Genomic DNA, 21898 nt, shown 5'->3' on the forward strand with positions numbered 1-21898 from the left:
ATCCCCTTTATTGACTGTTTTGCATGTTTCCCCCCCCCCCAAGTCTGTAAACAAATAAAAAAAATAAAATGGAGGGGCATCATCCCCCTCACACACAACCGAGAGGCCTGTGTCCTTTAAAATGACGCGCCGGCTTTGCCGTTGTCACTCAGGGATGTCGATGACCAGCTCATCGTCACCATCCAGGGGATCTTCGCCGCTTCCCTCTCCTGCATCACTGAACATCTGATGGGGCACCGTGCTGAGGATTGTAGGGGGTGGCAGCTTGGGAGTCCCTCTGGGTGAAGGAAAAGGTAATCCCACCACGACGGAAGAACAGTCTGAATGTGACGCTGGGGGCAGCGGGAGCTGCAGACGAGAAGAAAGAGAAAAAAACTGAGATGGATGTCGGATCTTGTGGCTTTTTTTCCCTCCTGCTCCTCACTTTCTTTCAAGGTCCCATGGAGATCTGGCTTTTCACATCATCCTGACCCATAATGATGCTTTGGTTCTTTGTCCAAATCCAACCACTGGCATTTGTTAAGTGTGGTTTATGGCTTAAGCCATAAAGTCCAAATCTGGCACTTTTAAGACATGTGGACTTCAACTCCCAGAATTCCCCAGCCAGATATGGTTAAGTCATTCACAACCCCCAAACCACATGAGATATCCCTCAAGAGCACTCCAAGAATGTGCAGTGCCAACAATTCTCCCACCATTTTTCAACAGCTATTGGCTTAAGGGGTAAAATAGGTGCCTCAGGGCCATATGCCCCAGAAACCTTCCCTAAGAGGCAGAACAGTGGTGCGCCCAGTAATCTGAGTGACCATATTACTACTAGCAACACCTCTACAGCTCCTGGCTTCGCCCTGAGTTCCCTGCCTTAGTTTACTCTATGGGCCACTTAATGCAGGTTTAATATACCATATTATACAAACGTATCCTGCTATTTCTCAGCCCAGTCATGAAGATGGAAGGCACTGTAAAAAATTCCATAAATCAATAAGATTCTTTTCTCACAACGTAATGCTGAACGTCTTATAAACTCCTGAAACCCAGCAACAGCTCTGCTTTCATCTAGAAACTTTTTATGACTATAGCCCAAAGCACGAGAATCAAAAGCAAGTTTGGATGAGTGAATATCTGCTGTAGGCGTGCAGTATTATTCACAGAACATTTCATAGAAGCCTCAAGCCACGACAGCACCAGGGTTCAAAGTTAATTTGAAGTTGAAGCATAGATGGATCTCATTTCTTTTACCGTAGCTCTTATTCACCCTTCAATCAAGGCAACTTCTCTAACAAATAAAAAGTTTTTCAGTGTTTGTAAGCTGAAACACATCTGACCTTGCACATTCATCTCACCCCCGCCCACCCAAGTGTGAATGCAGTTGTGAATTTAATCCAACGCTGTAGATTCCACATCCAGCATGCCCTTAAAGGAAGACTGCATATGTATAGCCCTTGTCTCCATCCACCCCCACCACCTTCCTTGAGGTACCTTTAGCGTGTGGGGCCTTGCTGGTCGCCGGGCAGAGCGAGTAGCGTTGCTGTCAGGCTGGGGGGGAACAGGTTCGGGCCCCAGTGCCAAGTAGTCAGAGGGGAAGGGAGCATAAGTGGGTGAATTCAGCTGGGTGGGAAAGGAATGGCGAGAGGGAAGAGATGGAATAAAAAAAAATATGAATGATGAGCAGGTGATTCTCCCCAATTGGGGAGGGTTGAATTAAAACTGATCTGAACACATCTGGAGGACATCAAGCTAGAGAATGCCAAGTCATTGTCTTCACCAATCTAGTGGCAGTCCAATTGGGCCCCTTCAGATGGTTAACATTCTCTCCACAACCAGCCAACATGTGTGTTGGTGAAGATGATGAGCATGATAACATTTGGATAGTGCCAAGTTGCAAAAATCTGATGTAACCCATCTTTTTTCCTCCTTTACACTCATGAACATTTACTGATATGTCACAATTTTGATGGATCATGTACAATGGACAATTTATTGTCGGCCAATGATAAGTTATTCATACCACTATTTTCTGGGCCTCAGATGCTCTATAATGTCTCATAAGTATTATAAATTCCTTCTGTGTTTTAATTTTTATATTCCTTATATAGTTATTCAAAGTTTTCTTTATTTAGATTATTATACTAATTTTAAGTATCATATTTTCTCTTTTTAATGTAGGATGTTCCAGAGTTGGAAAAAAATAAATAAATAAATACTAAACAGACCTCAAATCTGGTTCCTTAATTATTTTTTCCCCTCAACAGTATGGAAATCCTTTCAAATGCTTGGGTTCTTTAGCGCCCTCTTTTTAACCACTTGTGGAAATAGTTCTCCAGAATCATCTTTTTTTTCTGAGAAGTTATACATCCACAAATATATCCCGCAAGACAGATTAACACCAGCATCTTGGTCAGACATTCATTCTCTACATGTTTACATCCGATTTATATTATGTGGGCCACCCAGGGCTTCCAAATCCCTACCCAAGATGATGAAGTGACTGGATCTCAGCTAATGACCAATACATAATATAATTTAGCAATGTAAAACAGGCTACATGAATAGGGGTCAAAACAGATCATAAAATTAACTGGACGTATCAGCTACACTTAACAGAATTATATGGATTTGAAAGTTAAAAACTGTAAATACAACCAGTCAGATTGACCAGGAAAATTACTGAGATTTGAGGTTATCAGCCTCAAGATGTACCAGCATAAAATAGGGAATATAAGAGGATATATTTCATGGTTTTAAAAGACCCCTTCTGTGCATGAGCAAACTTTTAATTTAAAAGAAATGCCCTTGTATTCACCTAAGACCACTTAGGATGGACTTTCAATTGTACCAGGGAGATTAAATGCCCTTCTACATTTAAGGATTCTAATTTGGTTAAGGAAGGTGAAGGAGCTAATCCAAAATAGATCCTTGGAAGAGATCCAGGCCTAACCAAATATTAAAATCGTAAATCCATCAAAGTCTTTGTTGCACACATTTGATCAAGTGCAGAGAGTTAAAGAAAGTCCAAACAATTCCATTTTTTTTAATCTATTCCTTTGGGCCAGGATGAAACAAAATTATTCCTAAAATCTATATACGGGCAAATCATATGTGTGTATAAAAATACAGCCAAATATTGGTCTTGATCTAACTCAGGCTGGCCTACAGTGGAAGAACTGCATTTGAGACACAGCAAGGAGTTTGGAAAATGTTTCTGAGAAATTTAATATGGACTCTTTCTAAAGAAGTTTAGGAACTACATGGGCCTAACTGGACATCATATAACAACTATGCTCTAAGTATACTTGGCAGTGGTGAAATCCATTTTTTTTACTACCGATTCTGTGGGCATGGCTTGGTGGGCGTGGCAGAAGGATACTGCAAAATCCCCATTCCCACCCCACTCCTGGGGAAGGATATTGCAAAATCTCCATTCCCACCCCACTCTGCGGCCAGCCAGAGGAGGCATTTACCAGTTCTCTGAACTGCTCAAAATTTCCGCTACCGGTTCGCCAGAACCTGTCAGAATACTTGGGTGTAGCAGAGTTGTGACATCCCTTTAGTGCAAAACAGTGTTTTTCAACTTAAGTTGTATGGACTTCAATTCCTAGAATTCCCAAGGTGGCAAAAATTGTGTGCACTCCAACTCCCAAAATTCCCCAGCCAGCATGACAAGGTTGCCAAATTTGAAAAACCAGGTAAAATATGATTGAAACACCGCAACATATCTCAGGTCTTTTGTGTGAGAAAAATCATCATTGTGTCATTCTCCCCATTTAAGCTTAGATGCCTCCCTGCAGCCTCCAGATAATCTGGGACAGCAGAAACATGAAATGCCCTCAGTCCAAAAAAAATGCAAAATTTAAATCTTCCCAATGCTTGGGAAGGGAACCAGGGATGCAGAAAAAATTTACAGCTTTTCATTTAGGCTTTTTTTTAAAAAGCAGTTTATATCCAAACGTATTAGAATCATGTGCCATGTTCTTCCAGGCATCCAATTACCATTGACTAAGATAAATGGAGGCCTAATTTTTATGCTTATGTTCAGCGCTAAGCACTTGGAAATAATAAGGTGAAATGGAAGTGACATGGAAACCAAGCTAAAGAGGAAAAAATGGGATGAAGCCAAAGCCTTGTGATATAAATATTAGTTGGGTTAGCAGGACAAGTAGAACTAATAGAGTTCCAGCACCCGCAGTTGTAAAACATGTTAATCTTGGTTGTGGGAAGTGGGATTCTGGCTTAGAGTGCTATTTGTGAACTCAATCCATGTTGGAGTTCTTCCATTTCAATGATTTGTACAAATCAACACATGAATTAATGAAATAGCTAAGGGAAGGAAGCACACTGGGCAAACTCAAGCATTCACTCAATTTTGATATTAAGGTGCCCTTTGGGGACATATATTATGGACCAGGACTATTAGGTGTGTAGTGTTTGGGTTTAGTTTTTTTTAGCAGCAATCAACAGTTCCACTCCAATACAACCATGCTGAGAGCATTGTACGCACACAAAAATCTCCTTTATTTCAAATTTGGTATCTTAGTTTAGGAAAATTGAAGTAAATAATGGCTTAGAATTCTCCTTGCTGATTCCAGGCTATACTCTCTTATTCCTGAGGTAATTTGGTTGGAAGTTTGTCTAAAGTCACTGAAAATCAAGGTTTTCTGAGTTGATTTCTTATACAGGTAGCCTTCGGCTTACCATTCAAAGTTACAACAGCACTGAAAAAAGTGACTAACTATTGTTTTCACAGTTACGACCTTTGCAGCATCCCCATAGTCATGTGATCAAAATTTAGAAGCTTGGAAACTGGCATGTGTTTATGACAGTTTTGGTGTCCCAAGGTCATGCGATCACATTTTGCAGCCTTCTGACAAGCAAAGTTAATGGAGAAGCCAGATTCACTTAACAACTATTACTACCTTAACAATTGCAACGATTCCTTTAACAGCTCTTGGCTAGAAAGGTCGTAAAAAGGGACAAAACTCATTTAACAACCATCTCACTTAGCAACAGAAATTTAGTGTCGCTTAGCAATGGAAATTTGGGTCTCAATTTTGGTTGTAAGTTGTGGACTACCTGTAACAGAGTAGAGCTTTCAACATTTCAAACCATCAGAGTCAAAGCAAAAAGAGATCTGATCCCAACAAATGTGAAGGAAATCAGGCTGGGGAACCATCCATCTCTGTTAAGTCTTTTCCCAGCTTCGGGGTCCATTTTGGACAACTATCGACTCAGCCTTATTACCCAGATGGAGGCAGGATTTCACATTTATGACCGTTGCAGCATCCCCCCCATGGTCATGTGGTCAAAATCTAGAAACCTGGAAATTGGCATGTATTTATGATGGCTGCGGTGTCCCAGGGTCATGTGATCACCTTTTGTGACCTTCTGACAAGCAAAGTCAATGGGGACCATTTTGGATAACTATCTACTCAGCCTTATTTCCCAAATGGAGGCAGGATTACTCACTGAGGCTAAGTAGGGCGATGATGTCCCTGAAGCTGGAAGCCCAAAACCAGATGTTGGCTGCAGAGAAAGACCTGAGGAGGATGGTGATGAGGCACTGCCAAGCTGGGGGCTGTGTTTTCTGTGAGTAGAAAGAGATGTCATGGATGAACAGCTGCCAAAAATGTGCTCCATAGAAATAGCCTGTCTTGAATACATGGAAATGACCCATGAAACAGAACAGACATTTAGATTCAGTCACAGCTTTGTTCCATATGGTATTAACCTTGTGAACTCTCAAGACTCTTTTTTGCACGGATGTTTTCAAAATGGACCATGATATTTATTTTTACATATGTATGAGAGTGTGTGTGTGTGTGTGCGCACACACATACATATGTATACATATATATACAGTATATGGATATATATATATATATATATATATGTAGGTCTTTGGTTATTCGGGTTTTCTCCCGTGTAAAATTGAGTAAGATCTGAGCACAACCAAGCCCCCACCCAAACAGGACACACACCCATCCAATCAGAGCACAAAACAACCCCCATCCAATCAGAGCACAGCCAAGCTCCCACCCAATCAGTTCAAACCCCCACTAGCAGTTAAAAAGGAAGAAACAGCTGCAATCACACATTGGTCCCAGAAGCATGAAGCTGAAGCCTGAAGATGACGAATGAGACTTCGTCGAAACGTCGCCAAGACACTTCCAATTTTACGATATATGTAGGTCTTTGGCCATTTGGGTTTTCTCCCGCATAAAATTTTACGCGGGAGAAAACCCAAATGGCCAAAGACCTACATACAAACACCCGTGAAAACCTCAGAAAACATATATACATACATACATACATACATACATACATACATACATACATACATACATATATATATATATACACACACTGTATATATGACAACAATCTTATCTAGCCCAGTTTTTCTCAACTTTGGCAACTTGAAGATGGGCAGATTTCAACTCCCAGGATCCTAGTCTGGCCTCACAAGACCATCTCCTTCACCCACCACTAGAACATTATTTAATGAAAGTCACTGTGGACGTGGGTTGAAAATGTCCAAGAATTCTATCTCTTTTCCCTGCTAAAGAGAACAGCCCCGTTAGCCTCAGGTAGTCCTTTATTACCTTGTATTTTTGCATATTCTCTCTATCCTGAAACCCACCACATACTCACCTCTTGAGGGACTGAGGCTCTGCCCCTTTCGGCATCTCTCCATCACTGTTGTCGGAGGAGGCTGTTGCTTCCGAATCTGATTCCGGAAAAATAAAATCAGACACAGTCATTCCACCTCCTTCTGCCAGCGTTATAGACTTCACATAACACTGCCATGTACATTTGCATCATTTCCTGGTGATGTTTGTTAGGTGATCTCATCCAGCGATTTTCATGACTGAGAGAGAAGCGCTCGAATTTTCTGGCTGCAAGGTCAAAATACAGGTAGTCCTCGATTTACGACAACAATTGAAGCCAGAAGTTCCATTGTTAGGCAAATGAGTTGCACCCAATTTTATGACTTTTGTCACAGTGGTTAAGGAAATCTCTGCTGTTGTTAAATGAATGATGAGGACATTAAACAAATCCGGCTTTCCCTATTGACTTTGTTTGCTGGATGCCATCTGGGAAGCTCATAAATGGTGATCACAGGACCCCAGGACGCTGCAACTGTTGAGCATGCTGTATGTGTCAGATGCCAAGCAACCAAATTTTGATCAGGTGACCACAGGGAATGCTGTGCCAGTTTTAAGAGCAAGGACTAGTTGGTTGTAAGTCACCTTTTTCATTGCTATTGTAACTTTTGAACGGTCACTAAATGAATAGTTGTAAGTCGAGGACCAATTATATTGCATTGACTCCCTTTTCAGACACTAAATATAGCTCCCTTTGCATAGAAATCCATTTTTTCTCAGCTTGGCTCTGCAAACTATCCTGTGAAGTAAACACTTCTATAAGCCACGTTTACTGAACTATACACCATCCTAAGTATACCATGACACTGGCTGAATTCTCGGATACCTGTAACTGCATTTAGTTACAGTTCTAATTTTGCATAATTCTGAAGAGTCAAAGTATGTTTTGGAAGAAGTCACTCATCCAATTTATTTATATCTCACTTTTTGCCAGCAAGCTTGCTCTCCTAACTGAGGTTATCAGAGATACTGCAACAGACCCATTTCCAACAAAATGAAGACATCTCCAAAACAACATCAACATTCAATTTCTAGCCATTCATCTTTAAAGAGACAGATTTCAAATAAAGAACGTCATGGGTCATTTATCCAATCTAGTCAAAATCACCAATGGGACTGAGCAGCAAGAAAAATATAGATAAATTAGTATAATAGGGAGGCTTCACTGAGCAGCTAAAAACTCCCCCGGCAATTGGATATTAAAATAAAAGGCCAATGTCAGCCAAATATAAAATATAATAGAGAAATAAAAGTGCTTAAGAATAACATGTCCTGGAGGAATCAAATATTAACAAGTAATCAGCAGCCCAGATCCTCAAGGAATATAGCAATTAAATTTTAATTTTTACAAGCACCAATATAAAAAGATGCTAATGTGCAGGAGAACTGGAAAAGGGGCACCACTCACACCAACTCAAAGAAGAGGAAAACAAGCCAGAAAATTTAACAACATAATCTATGTTCATGTATCTGTACATATGGTAAATAAATTTCCTCCTGAATGAAGAGAGATAGCAGCTTCAAAGTTCTCTCCTAGGCTAGAATTTAGTTTTCCCTAGTTAATAGGGCTAGTAGTTTTGGAAGCTGTAGTCCAGGGTTTCTCTATCTTTAAGAGCAGGAGACTTTAACTCCCAGAACTACAGTCCCTTCCTCTTAAAGTTGGTAAGGGTGAGAAACACTGTTGCAGTCCATACGGTAGGGAAGGGATCAGTTTAGGGCAGTGGTTCTCAACCTGTGGGTCGGGACCCCATTGGGGGTCGAATGACGATTTGCCAAGGGTCGCCTAAGATCATCGGAAATATGGGAAGTATACTTGCGAGTTGAAGAATCGTGCTCCAATGATTGACTCCACAAGCCAGCTGCAGGCTCTTCAAATTGCTAGCCGAATTCAGCTTCAGGCGCAATGAATTAAAAAAGAGAGAAATCTTTGCTCTGATGTCTCCCTCTCAAGCAAGCTGCAATCACTCCCAATCGCTAGCCTAATCTGGCTTCAGGCACAATAAACTTAATAGGGGAGGAGTCTCCGCTTTAATACTTCCGTCCTCAAGGCAATTGCAAGCAGTTCAGATTGCTAGCCAATACGACTTCAGGCACGATAAATTCAAAATGAAAATAATTTTATGGTTGGGGTCGCCACATCGTGGGGAATTGCATTAAAGGGGTCGCCACATCATGGGGAATTATATTAAAGGGGTCGCAGCTCTATAAAGGTTGAGAACCACTGGTTTAGGGAAAGGCTCAGGATTAAACCTCAACAATGGATACTGATTTGTATGCTTGCTTATATGCCATTTAATGACGACTTGTTCAACAACCATTCGAAATATACAAAAGCACAACAAGAAGTAGTTACGACTGGTCCTCATATTTACAACCACTGCATGTCCCTGTGATCAATCCAGGCACCTGGTAGCCAATTCACAAGTACAATTTTGTGGCATCCAGTCACATGATTTGCAACCTCCTCTGCAGCTTCTCACAATCAAAGTTGATGAGGAAGGCAGCAGGAGGTAAGAAGTCTCATCACGTGAGGTCCTTGCTTAATGACCTATGCGGTCCTCACTTTATGACAGCAACCAGGACTGCTAAAACTACCATCACTAAGCAGCACAATCATATGGGTATTTTTGATTTACAGCTATGTCACTTAATGACCAGGTTTTTTATCACAATTGATGTTGTTAAGTGAGGACTGCCTGTACACACTTGCACAATTTTTAGAAACACAAGTGCTTGTTGGAACAATGATTCTAGTCCACCTGGAGACAATTTTTAAATGCCAAGCATTCATAATAACTACTCAAGTAATCCTCAACTTACAACAGTTCATTCAGCGACTGTTCAAAGTAATGACACTAAAAAGAGTGACTTATGACAGCTTTTCACTTACGACCGTTGGATCGAAATTCGGATGCTTGGCAACTGTCTCAAATTTATGATGGTTGCAGTGTCCTGGGATCACATGATCACCTTTTTGTGACCTTCTGACAAGCAAAGTCAATGGGGAAGCCAGATTCACTTACTAAGTCAAGCACTACAATGATTAACAACTGCGTCAAGAAAGTCATAAAATAGGGCAAAACTCACTTAGCAACTGTCTCGCTTAGCAAAAGAAATTTTGAGCTCAATTGTTGTTGTAAGCCGAGGTCTACCTATATTCAAGGATGTTTTCTGCAATATCTAACTATTAACCAAGGCCATTCTCGTCAGCCAGAATCAGAAAATCTACCACTGTGGATTTGCCCTGGTTTGATTCCATAATATTTAACAGCAGATAAAAGGTACTTTGGTACCTTTTGTGGAATATGTGCCACTTTTATCTTTAAAAGATAAACTACAAATGATTAGAAGGATGTCAGATTCGGTTAAGATTTATATATTTGATGAGAAATCCTTTAACCTGCCATGTCGTTGTTTTATTCCCTTCCAGTCTGAATATTTGATGTTATATTCACAGCAGCTAAATTAATATTATTAAGCCCCTTTATAAAGAAAGTGGGCACCATCAAATGGAGGTTGTGAGCCTCACTTTACCTGAGGAGTCTTCATCCACATTTTCATACTGGAGCAGGCGATCAAGCAGGAAACTAGAAAGAGGAAACAGGTAGGAAAAAGCAATGGCTCAGACCTGATGTTAGGGCCTGATGTTAGGAAGAGACCGAGGCCTTAAGTTGGCTCCAAAGACTTGCCGTTTTCCTGGGCCATCCTCTATTCCAGGATCGGGCTGCAATTATTCCTTGGCAAGAGAAACATCTTTGCACATATAGTCCTCAATTTACCACAATTTGTTTAGTGACTATTCAAAGTTACAATGGCACTGAAAAATGAGACATTTTGGACCATTTTTCATACTTACAACCATTGCAGCATCCCCATGGTCACATGATCAAAATTCAGATGCTCGGCAATTGCTTTATATCAGGGGTCTCCAACCTTGGCAACTTTAAGCCTGGAGGACTTCAACTCCCAGCAAAGCTGGCTGGGGAATTCTGGGAGTTGAAGTCCTCCAGGCTTAAAGTTGCCAAGGTTGGAGACCCCTGCTTTATATCTATGAACATTGCAGCATCCTGGGCTCACGTGATTCTCTTTTGCGACCTTCTGACAAGCAAAGTCAACAGGGAAGCCAGATTCACTTAAAATCCGAGTTACTAACTTATCAACTGCAGCGATTCACTTAACAACTGAGGCAAGAAAGGTCGTAAAATGGGGCAAAGCTCACTTAACAAGTGCCTTGCTTAACAACAAAAATGTTGGGCTCAATTTGTGGTCATAAGTCGAGGACTACCTCTAGTGGCTTATAGATTGGCAGCTTCCCACCTCTTGATAAAGAGAGGTTTTTGACAGATGCAGGTAATTCTTGATTTACAACCCAAACTGGGTCCAGAATTTCCATTGCAAACAAGGCCGTTGTTAAATGATTCATGACTGATTTTGCAACGATTTTACCACAGTTGTTAAGCAAATCATTGCACCTGTGAAATGAATTGTAAGGTGGTTGAAGGGAAATCACCACTTTCTCTGCTGACTTTGCTGGTCAGAAGCAGGCTGAGAAGGTCACAAATGATGGTCACTTGACCTAGGGATGCTGCAGCCATCATAAACACCTGCCGGTTGCCAAGCAGCTACATTTTGATAATGTAATCGTAGGGATGCTGCATTAGTCATAAGTGCGAAGGCCAGCTGTCAATCACTATTTCAGTGCTATTTGACAGTCGTTAAACAAATGGTTAAAAGTCGAGGATTACCTGCACTAGCAAAGCCATTAATGTGAAGAAAACCAGCAACTGCAATCTGTAAATTTTAAGTTATACCCTCTATATCAGCACCCCCCAACCTTCTGAGTATCAGGGTCTGGTTCCAAGAAGTTTTTCCGTGGATCGGAGGGGAAGTGTTTTCAAGTGCTGCCTGCATCCCACAGATGGGGCTTCACTGGTTTGTGTGGCCCAGTTTCTGACATGCCATGGCCCAGTGCCAATCCATAGACCAGGGGTTGGGGACCCCTGCTCTATATGGCAGATCCAAGGTTCAAATCCACTTTTACCCCCATCCAGGCATCGCAACAGTCTGAGAACCATTCACTTCTCAACAGAGGAAGTAGTTGACCTCTGTCCAGTAATACTGTAATGGATCAATCTGGCCCCAGGCCCTTTGCTTGCTACTAAGACATTATAATCTACGCTGCAAATATTAACAAGATTTAATCATACTTTGTTTCCAAGCCCAGACTAAGTGGCCACATATATCTCAAAGAGATGTTGTCCCTACAACTGAGATGTTCTTACTTCGTTTTTTTAGTCTCTGTAAGCCTGTTTTATATAGGGATGTGGTGGCTCAGTGGCTAAGATGCTGAGCTTGTCGGTCGAAAAGTTGTCAGTTCAGCAGTTCGAATCTCTATTATCCTGTAATAGGGTGAGCTCCCGTTACTTGTCCCAGGTTCTGCCAACCTAGCAGTTCAAAAGCATGTAAAAAATGCAAGTCAAAAAATAGGGACCACCTTTGGTGGGAAGGTAACAGTGTTCCGTGCGCCTTTGGCATTTAGTCATGCCAGCCACATGACATGATGTCTTCGGACAGGGCTGGCCTAGAAATGGAGATGAGCACCGCCTCTTAGAGTCGGGAACAATTAGCACATATGTGCGAGGGGGAACCTTTACCTTTACTTTTTAAGCCTGTTTTGACTCCTGCTAGCCACCTGGACCACTCCAGGCAAGGGATTTTTGGCAGCATCTTTCAGAAGTGGTTTGTAACTGTCATCTGAATGACTGGCTACCCAGATAGCTTTGCACTGTAAAGCTGGACTAGAACTCCCATCCTTCCCATTTCTAATCTGGTGGGTTTAACTACTACACCAGGGGTGTCCAATCTTCTTCTTTTTTGCACAAAAAGTTTTTTATTTTTTATAAACATAATAGTAAAAAAAAATCATTGTGAACAGATTATCAGTCAGGTACATTCTTAAGCGTATTTCAAATTTCATTTCCCATCGTATTCTATACAATGTATTTTCTTCTCCTTCTTAAAATTAATAGTTATTTGCACATATCTAATAAAAAATTGTATTTCAGAGACGACTTCCGGTATCCAGCGGCAACGGACGTCTGGAAGGCTTCTCCTGCCTCCAGCGCCCGAATCCGGCCGCCGCCGAGGCCCTCAGGGGCCAGGTGTTCCGAAAAGGACACCTGCCGCACGGACGGCTCGCCAGGGGTCTCCCAGCCGACATACAGGACTGTGGGGACCGATGCTGGCGCGTCCTAGGCTCGGCGGGGTTCGGAGGCCTCAGGCCGCGGCCATTATTTTGGTCGTCGCCTGGGCCGCTGTGCCCGGTGACACCGGGGCATTGGATTTATAACTGCAGCAGCCTGGTGGTGAACAGGGCACGGAGAAGAATTGAGGAGGAGAAGGGAAGGGAATATCGGTGGCGTGGTGGAGTGCTCCGGTGCGGGGGTTTTCTCCCCTGCGGTTGGAAGGAGCACGAGTTATTCTGGAGAGAGGAGAACTTAAAATAAGAAGATTACGGTTTTGTGGAGCTCTGGAGAGAAGAGGTGATGGAGAAATTTAGGAGGGAAGGTTTGAGGCCCCTCCTTCTGGGGAACAGTGGTGGCGTCCAGCTTCCGCCTTCACTATGAGAATTTTGATGACATCACTTCCCTTGACTTCCTGGTTGACTAACTGTACTCTGGACTCGTTGCTCCTGTGAGTGCCCCTGGTGGATCCGGAGGAAATTACAAGGATACTGTGCCTGCCTGAGGATTTTGTATTTTTTTTCCTTAATGGCAAAGGTCAGAGACCAACTGCTGGAGAGATGGAGAATTTTGGAAAAGTTATCTAATATGGACAAGAAATTGGATGAAATAAGAGCAGAAATTGTGACTATCCAAAAGGATTTAAAGGATACTCAACAAGTTTCAGCAGAAAACAAGCAGAAAGTGGAAGGTTTGGAGGGTGAGATGCGGGCAGTGCAGAAAAGAGAGGAGACGACAGGCAATGCTGTGCTTGGACTACAGATGGATAAAATGTCTTATTTCCTTAGGTTTCAAAATTTGGAAGAAGTGGACCAAGAAGACTTGAGAGATGTTGTGACTAAATTGTTGGGAGAATTTCTTGGGAGAGGTGTTGATTTCATGAATTGGGATGTGGATCGAGTTTATAGAGTTAATTCGCAATATGCACGCACGCATGCAGTTCCCAGAGAGGTTCATGTCAAATTTGTGAGAAGAGAGACGAGAGATGAAATTCTTAGAAAACATAGGAGTGGGGCACTGATTTACAGGGGCAGGGAGATAGCCATTCTGAGGCAGATTCCCAGACAGGTACGTGAAAAAAGAAAGAAATATTATTTTTTGTCAAGCAAATTGTACCAGAAGGAGTGGGCTTCAGATGGCTGATGCCAGAGGGATTGATGATTTCGCGGGAGGGCATTACGAAAAAAATCAGTACAATTGCGGAGGCTACGGCCTATGTGGAGGAACACAAAGCCTTCCTGGAATCAGATGACCCAGGAATTGAAGAAGGGGAGGTTATAGATCATGGGGCTGAAGCGGCTGCCGCTGTTGCGGCCCTGGAGTTGGGTCAGGCTGAACCCAGAGTTCTGAGATCCAAAACTAGGAAGTGATAAAGATATTTGGGATTGTGTTGGTTTTCCTTATTCTCTTTTGTACGATATTCTGTTTATTCTTGACTCTTCTTTATTACGTATTTAAAATTTGCAAACTTAGCTACTTCGTGTCACCTGCTTGCCTTATGGCTGTTGTATGTGTTAAAAAATTTGAGTAAAATTCTTATTTTAGATAAGAAAAATGAAAATTTACCATACCTGATATGTATTTGTATAAACCTTTTTTGACTAATAAAAACTTTTTGAATAAAAAAAAAAAAAAAAAAAAAAATTGTATTCCATCCCGCTAATGTTTATGTGAAGTCTAGTCCCCATATTTAATTCCCCAAAACATCATTAATAATTCTTCTGTTAACTTCTTAAATTTCACAAATTTAAACATATTTCTGTATTGCTTTTAATCAGAGGTCAGACGATCTAAAAACCCTTTCTTAAAGCTGCCCTGCAATTACATAGACATTTCCATTTTACTTAGGATTAGTCCTGAAATTACAAAGACTATTCCCTCTTATCAACGTCCTCTGCCTCTAAATGACATATGCTTAAAAAATTTCCATATCATCAATTCTCAATTTTAAAAAAAAAGCTTAGAATTAAAAGAGGTAGGTACTTCTTGTTTCTTATTATATTCGATTATTCCCGTGGAAGTTTTATCACTAATCATTTTAAATCCCTTATATATTCTTTAAAAAAAGGAAAAAAATAGCCTATTCCTTGATATAAATTCTTTAACACTCATTTCCCTCTTTCCCCATTTTAATCTGTAGTCTTTCCCTCATTCCCCAAAACATCATTAATAGTTATTCTATAATTGTCACTTGTATTCTTGCATAAACATACAATTTTCTGTTAAATTCCTTAAAATAGATCTGAGAGCAGCCATTCAGGATCCTTTCTTGAAGTGGTCATGTGATCACACCAACCTGCCTGTGGCCTTCCGGGTGCGCTTCAAGGTCTTGGTGAACGTCTTTAAAGCGCTCCATGGCATAGGGCCGGGTTACTTACGGGACCGCCTGCTGCTACCGAATACCTCTCACCGACCCGTGCGCTCTCACAGAGAGGGACTCCTCAGGGTGCCGTCGGCGCGACAGTGTCGTCTGGCGACGCCCAGGGGAAGGGCCTTCTCTGTGGGGGCTCCCGCCCTCTGGAACGAACTCCCCCCAGGACTTCGCCAACTTCCGGACCTCCGAACCTTTCGCCGCGAGCTTAAAACCTACTTATTCATCTGCGCTGGCCTGGGTTAGTTTTTAAATTTATGGGTTTTTTAAACGGGTTTTAGCTCTAAATTTTAATCGTGGCCAATTTTAATAAGTTTTTTAGCTGCATTTTAATTGTATTTATATATTGTCTATTTTACTTGGCTGTGAACCGCCCTGAGTCCTTTGGGAGAAGGGCGGTATACAAATTCAATAAATAAATAAAATAAATAAATAAACCTATCCATTTTCATAGGAATAGTCCTGAAATCACAAAGACTATTCGATTCTTGCATTCTTCCTCTGCCTCTAGAAATCACTGTTTAATGCAGTTGCAGATCATAAGTAACAATATTCTTAAAAATTTTAAATCATAGAAACCAACTTTCTTGTCCAAAGTCTTGTTATTCCATTGTTATCACTTGTATTCTTGTTTAGATGATAAAGTTCTCTGCTTAGTTCTTCAATCTAAAGACAGCCATCCAAAATCCTTTCTTAAAGCTGTCATGCGATCACAACAATGTATCAATCTTCATGGGAATAGTCCTAAAACAAAAGCTATTCGACTCTTACATTTCTTCCTCTGCCTCTAAATGTCACTTTAATACAGATGCAGACCACAAATAACTAAGTAGCCATTTTAGGTGACATTAAGTTTCTTCTTATTCTTAAGTATTTTAAATCATAAAAATCAATTTTCTAGTCCAGAATCTTTTCTTAAATGCATCTCAAAATCACACTGAAATTATCTTAAAATCTCAAAAACAATTTCTTACTTTCATTTTTCTTCTATTAAGTATCTTTTGAATTACAGTCGCAATTAACACAGTGTCCATTTTATTTCTGTAAAGATAAACCACGCTTTCCCTTTGTCTCCACTTGTTTTCCTTTTTCCAAATCTTATCCCATTTTAATAGTTTCTTTAACTTTCCTCTAGTCCCAAATTTCAGAGGGATAGAGGGATTTGAGGTATTCCATTAAAGTCAAAATAGGATTCCCTTTAACTTCTTTTTCTTATTTCTTTTTTATCTTAAATAGTCCATCAAAACTTCCAGGGCTCTGAAAGCATGCTTAATTAAAGGGTGTTTATTTTCCTTTCTTGTTTAATTAGGGCTCTTAACTTCCGTTCCAAGCCCTCTCTTTTCAAAGTTTAGGTATTATTTAAATTGATTCTTTCCATTAATTAGGGCTCTAGACTTCCATTCCAAACCCTCTCCTTCAGAATTTAGGGTATCCTTTAATTTATTTCCTTCCGTTTTCAATTTCCATTAAATTTAGCCGCTGGTTCCAAATTTCTTCAATGCTTGTGCATGTTTTAAAAGCATTATTTCTCTGTGAGCTGATGACAATTCAACCGACTTCAACATTCTGTTCTGTGAGAATGCTTCTTCTTCCTGCCCGATTCTTGTGGCTGTCTCTGACTTTGTAGCAGCTGATGGCAGCTGCCATTCCTTCCCGATGGGTCGGGGGGGGGGGGGGGGAGACCGGGACTACAGGGAGTTTGCTGCCTCCCTGGTCGCTCTGGCAGCTCCCCCATTCTTCGCTGCCACTACAAGGCAGCTATGGTCCGCAACGGACCCCCATTTCGGGGGGGATTTCGGCACTCACCCCGGAGCTATCGGGGTGAGCAACCGTTTCGTTGCCTCCAGGGGTATCCAATCTTGGCAACTTTAAAACTTGTTGCTGGCAGGAGAATTCTGGGAGTTGAAGTCCATGGGTCTTGGAGTTGTCCAGTTTGGACACCCCTGTACTGAACCAACAATTTCAACCTCTAATTTAAAATATTAAACTGCCAATTTTAAGGGCAAACATTCCAAAAGATAAAAACGTTTGGATAAAATAAAATGACCAGTTAGATTTCTGTCTGCCACACAGCCATCAAAGACTCCAGATTCAAGTGAGAAAGGGTGATAATTCTGTCTTCCTGCCTCCACATTCTGATTCTGAGTGAACTCTTGGCAATCTGGTTTGCCACATTTCAGATATCCCCTATCCTTCCTCATCAGATCAGCTTACCTTTTATCCCGCGAAACCTTCAAGAGTTTTCTTTGTGCTTTTCTCAGTTCTTCTTGGAAACATTCTTGCTCCTGAGAATTTATTTAAAAAGGCTAAGTGTAAGTAAGGAAATAGTTTATTAAATAAATCTCCAGATCATTTTAAATACTCTAAGAGTAATAACAATATGTAGGTATTTTAAAATGAGACATTATTAAAATCTGAACATGTTACAAGCATTAAAATTTAAATCTAAAATCTAAACAATACCATTAAAATCTTTGAATCTTTGTAACATAACACTTTAAAATGGTTAAATAAATAGAATAGGGACTTTTAACATGTCAGACTCCTAGGAAATAGAAGCACGACATAATTATTCATGTCAGGAAGAATCTACTACAGGTAGTCCTCAACTTTCAATCATTTAGTGACCATTAAAAGTTAAAACAGCACTGGAAAAAAGTGACCGATGACTGTGTTTCATGCATATGACCGTTGCAGCATCCCCACGGTCACATGATCAAAATTCAGACACTTGGCAACTGGCTCATATTTATGATGGTTGCAGCGTCCCAGGGTCATGTGATCACCTTTTGTGATGTTCTGACAAGCATAGTCAATGGAGAAGCCAGATTCACTTAACAGCCTTGTTACTATGGCAATATAACTGCATAGATTCACTTAACAACTGTGCCAAGGAAGGATGTAAAACAGGAAAAACACATTTAACAACTGTGTTGCTTAGCAACAGACTTTTTGGGCTCAGTTGTGGTTGTGAGTCGAGGACTACCTGTACTCCTTTCAACCTTGCTGCTTTAATTGCAAAAGAAGCAACTCACTGGGTCACAAAGTGGATAGTAGCTTGTAGGAGAAAATTCCATTTACTTCCAACATATCAAGTAATGGGGATCAATAAATGTTTAACATACAGGTAGTCCTCGACTTACAACCACAATCGAGCCCAAAATTTCTGTTAAGTGAGTTTTGCCCCATTTTACGACCTTTCTTGCCACCGTGGTTAAGTGAATCACTGCAGTTGATCAGTTAGTAACATGGCTCTTAAGTGAATTTGGCTTCCTCATTTGACTTTCCTTGTCAGAAGGTCGCATATGGGGATCCCATGACCTTGGGACACAGCAACAGTCATAAGTCCGAACCAGTTGCCATGCATCTGAATTTTGATTACACGATCACAGGAATACTACAGAGGTCGTAAGTGTGAAAAACGGTCATAAGTCCCTTTTTTCTGTACTGTTGTAACTTTGAACAGTCACTAATTGAACTGCTGTAAGTTGGGGATTACCTATACAATTAGCATTCCAATATGTTTTATTTCACTTGTCCACAGAGTCTTTAGGATCTAGAAAGATTAAATGAATGCCAGGCATCACTCCAGACAGTTGCCACCCCTGGTTCATTCTTCTTCTTTGGGGGTTGATCCTCCCCCCACCCATAAAAATCATGAAAACAGGCACAGGAAAAATTGCAGCTTTTCGGAGCCATCAAGTAGCAGCCAATTGCTAATTGTTTAAGTTTCAGTTCTTGATCAGATTTTGCATCCCTGCCTGAATTGGCTCCCTTGTTCATTATTGGTAGTCCTCCACTTATGACAATAATGGAGCCTGCCCACTATGATTGTGAATCGTAGTGCAGGTCACCCAGGTGACTAGCCTGTTTTTGTAACTTTTTTTGCAGCAGTCATTAAGCAAATCCATTGTTCATTATGGGCCACTTTTTGCCAAAAACTGGAAGTAAATGTCGGTCAGGCAAAAATATAATAAAACATGGTCATATGACCATGGGTGCTGCTAATTGCCAAGTCCCCAACATACTCTCATGTGACAACCCGTCACTAAGCAACCACTCATAAATTGCATCATCAGTATGATTATTTGTGTTATCTTTCACAGTACTGTATTGTTTTGTGAATTATTCCTCTATAGGCAGAATTGCTGCTTTAAGAAAATAGCTCTTTAGTGTGGCAGTACTAATTGGCTGTATTAAATGGAGATAAATTCTCCCCAAATCTTGGGGGTCTTGGGGGGAGCAGATAATCCCTGCAACCTGCAAGGCAGATTAGTATCGTCCCTTTTATACTGCGAATTTGATAGACAAGGCTCTTCTGGACTGTTTGCTTAATGTTGCCTTATCATATCATGTGAATCCAGTCATTGTGGTTTGGAAAGCAGGGTCTGGGCCCAAACGGGCATCCTCTGGGACTAAGCCTCTTTTTTGCAGTCTCCTCAAATTCTGTAGCCTGTTAGCTCAGTGTCTCTCAACCTTAGGAACTTTTAAGATGTGAATAAAATACAATTGCTGGGTTCCCCTAACATGTGACACTTGAACAAACAGTAATAGTTTTACCAGTATGGTCAGCAAAGTAGTCAGTCACAAATTGTAGATGTGTATATTACACGCTGACCTGTAAAAACTAAAATTAGTTGGATCTGACTAATTGCTGAATGGAGGACCACCAAGGCTGTCTGGAGACAGACAACTCCAAACACATCCTGTAATAAGGCAAGGACAAATTATTTCTGAGCTGCTCCCAACAAAACAACCTAGGTCAGTTTGAACCTGAGCTTCTGGAGCCATGTGACTTCTGGAAATTGAAATCCCCTCATTAAGTTTTCAAGGTTGAGAAACACCAATATATATATATTCACAGTTAAACATGTAACATGCCTTCTTATGGGCCACATGGGCAAAATAATAACAATAATGCTTAGACTTATATACCACTTTACAGCCCTCTCTGCAATAATCCTTTTATAACATTCACATGGAAGCTCTTGTCTCTCTGATCACCCTCATCTCACCTGTCATCACCCCTAAATTTATTCAATATCCACACGTGTTCTGTTCCTCCCCAAAAGTCAGAATCTCTTTAAATGTTTGGGAGGCATGCGGTCAATATGATTTTTACCATTTATTCTTTCTGGTAAAACTCCCCTTATTATCCTCACCCACCCACACCCCATGTCCAGATCTTCCTAAAATTTTTGCTCCTTCAACCCACCCCCTTTCGATCTACCAGCACCAATTCCCTTCTACCCCCGAAATTCCCGGCCGCTTACATAAATCAGGAATTTGAGCCTCCTCTTTAAGGCTCTATAACGTCTTTTGTAGCCTCCACCCCCCGGATCGGGCTCTCCTGCTCCGTTCATGCCCAGCTGGAGAAGTAACGTGGAACAGGAACCTCGGTTCAAAGCTGGAGTGGGAAAACTACATTTCCCGGCATGCTTTGGAAAGCGGGCACGTGGAGAGCTCAGAACTACATCTTCCAGCATGCCCTGTGAGGAAAAGAACTAAGGAGTCGCAGTGACATTTTTCTGCATGTTTAGCGTTCCTGCTTTATTTTTTATCCTAGAATAGAATAGAATAGAATAGAATAGAATAGAATAGAATAGAATAGAATAGAATAGAATAGAATAGAATAGAATAGAATTTTTTATTGGCCAAGTGAAATTGGACACACAAGGAATTTGTCTTGGTGCATATGCTCTCAGTGTACATTAAAAAAAAGATACCTTCATCAAGGTACAACATTTACAACACAATTGATGGTCAATATATCAATATAAATCATAAGGATTGCCAGCAACAAAGTTACAGTCATACAGTCATAAGTGGAAAGAGATTGGTGATGGGAACTATGAGAAGACTAATAGTAGTGCAGATTTAGTAAATAGTGTTGAGGGAATTAGTTGTTTAGCAGAGTGATGGCCTTCGGGGAAAAAACTGTTCTTATGTCTAGTTGTTCTGTTGTGCAGTGCTCTATAGCGTCGTTTTGAGGGTAAGAGTTGAAACAGTTTATGTCCTGGATGTGAGGGATCTGTAAATATTTTCATGGCCCTCTTCTTGATTTGTGCAGTATACAGGTCCTCAATGGAAGGCAGGTTGGTAGCAATTATTTTTTCTGCAGTTCTAATTATCCTCTGAAGTCTGTGTCTTTCTTGTTGGGTTGCAGAACAAAACCAGACAGTTACAGAGATGCAAATGACAGAGTCAATAATTCCTCTGTAGAACTGAATCAGCAGCTCCTTGGGCAGTTTGAGCTTACTGTGTTGGCGCAGAAAGAACATTTGTTGTCCTTTTTTGATGATGTTTTTGATGTTAGCTGTCCATTTTAGATCTTGCGATATGATAGAACCTAGAAATTTAAAGGTTTCTACTGTTGATATTGTGTTGTCTAGTATTGTGAGAGGTGGAAGTATAGAAGGGTTTCTCCTAAAGTCTAGCACCATTTCTACAGTTTTGAGTGTGTTCAGTTCCAGATTGTTTTGGTTGCACCACAAGGCTAGTCGTTCAACCTCTCATCTATATGCGGATTCGTCATTGTCTCGAATGAGACCAATCACTGTTGTGTCATCTGCAAACTTCAGTAGCTTAACAGATGGATCATTGGAGATGCAGTCATTGGTATA

The 21898-nt window shown here is 40.9% G+C and overlaps 1 protein-coding gene across 2 annotated transcripts; it reads right to left on the reverse strand.

Annotated features, from left to right (window-relative positions):
• Window position 1: 1 nt before the first annotated feature.
• On the reverse strand, window positions 2-20690 carry INO80E (INO80 complex subunit E). 2 transcript variants are annotated; one of them, XM_058182095.1, is made up of 7 exons: window positions 20549-20690; window positions 17490-17560; window positions 10197-10249; window positions 6649-6724; window positions 5464-5581; window positions 1480-1608; window positions 2-348 (listed from the first exon to the last, which is right to left on the reverse strand). In XM_058182095.1, the coding sequence occupies exons 1-7, from the start codon at window positions 20636-20638 to the stop codon at window positions 145-147; spliced, it is 741 nt and encodes a 246-aa protein (XP_058038078.1). In that variant the 5' UTR covers window positions 20639-20690; the 3' UTR covers window positions 2-144. The 2 variants fall into 2 exon arrangements, with proteins under 2 accessions (XP_058038078.1, XP_058038079.1); XM_058182096.1 differs by lacking the exon at window positions 1480-1608.
• Window positions 20691-21898: the final 1208 nt, after the last annotated feature.

The sequence above is a fragment of the Ahaetulla prasina genome, chromosome 4, assembly GCF_028640845.1.
Source record: "Ahaetulla prasina isolate Xishuangbanna chromosome 4, ASM2864084v1, whole genome shotgun sequence".
NCBI classification, from domain to species: Eukaryota; Metazoa; Chordata; class Lepidosauria; order Squamata; family Colubridae; genus Ahaetulla; species Ahaetulla prasina.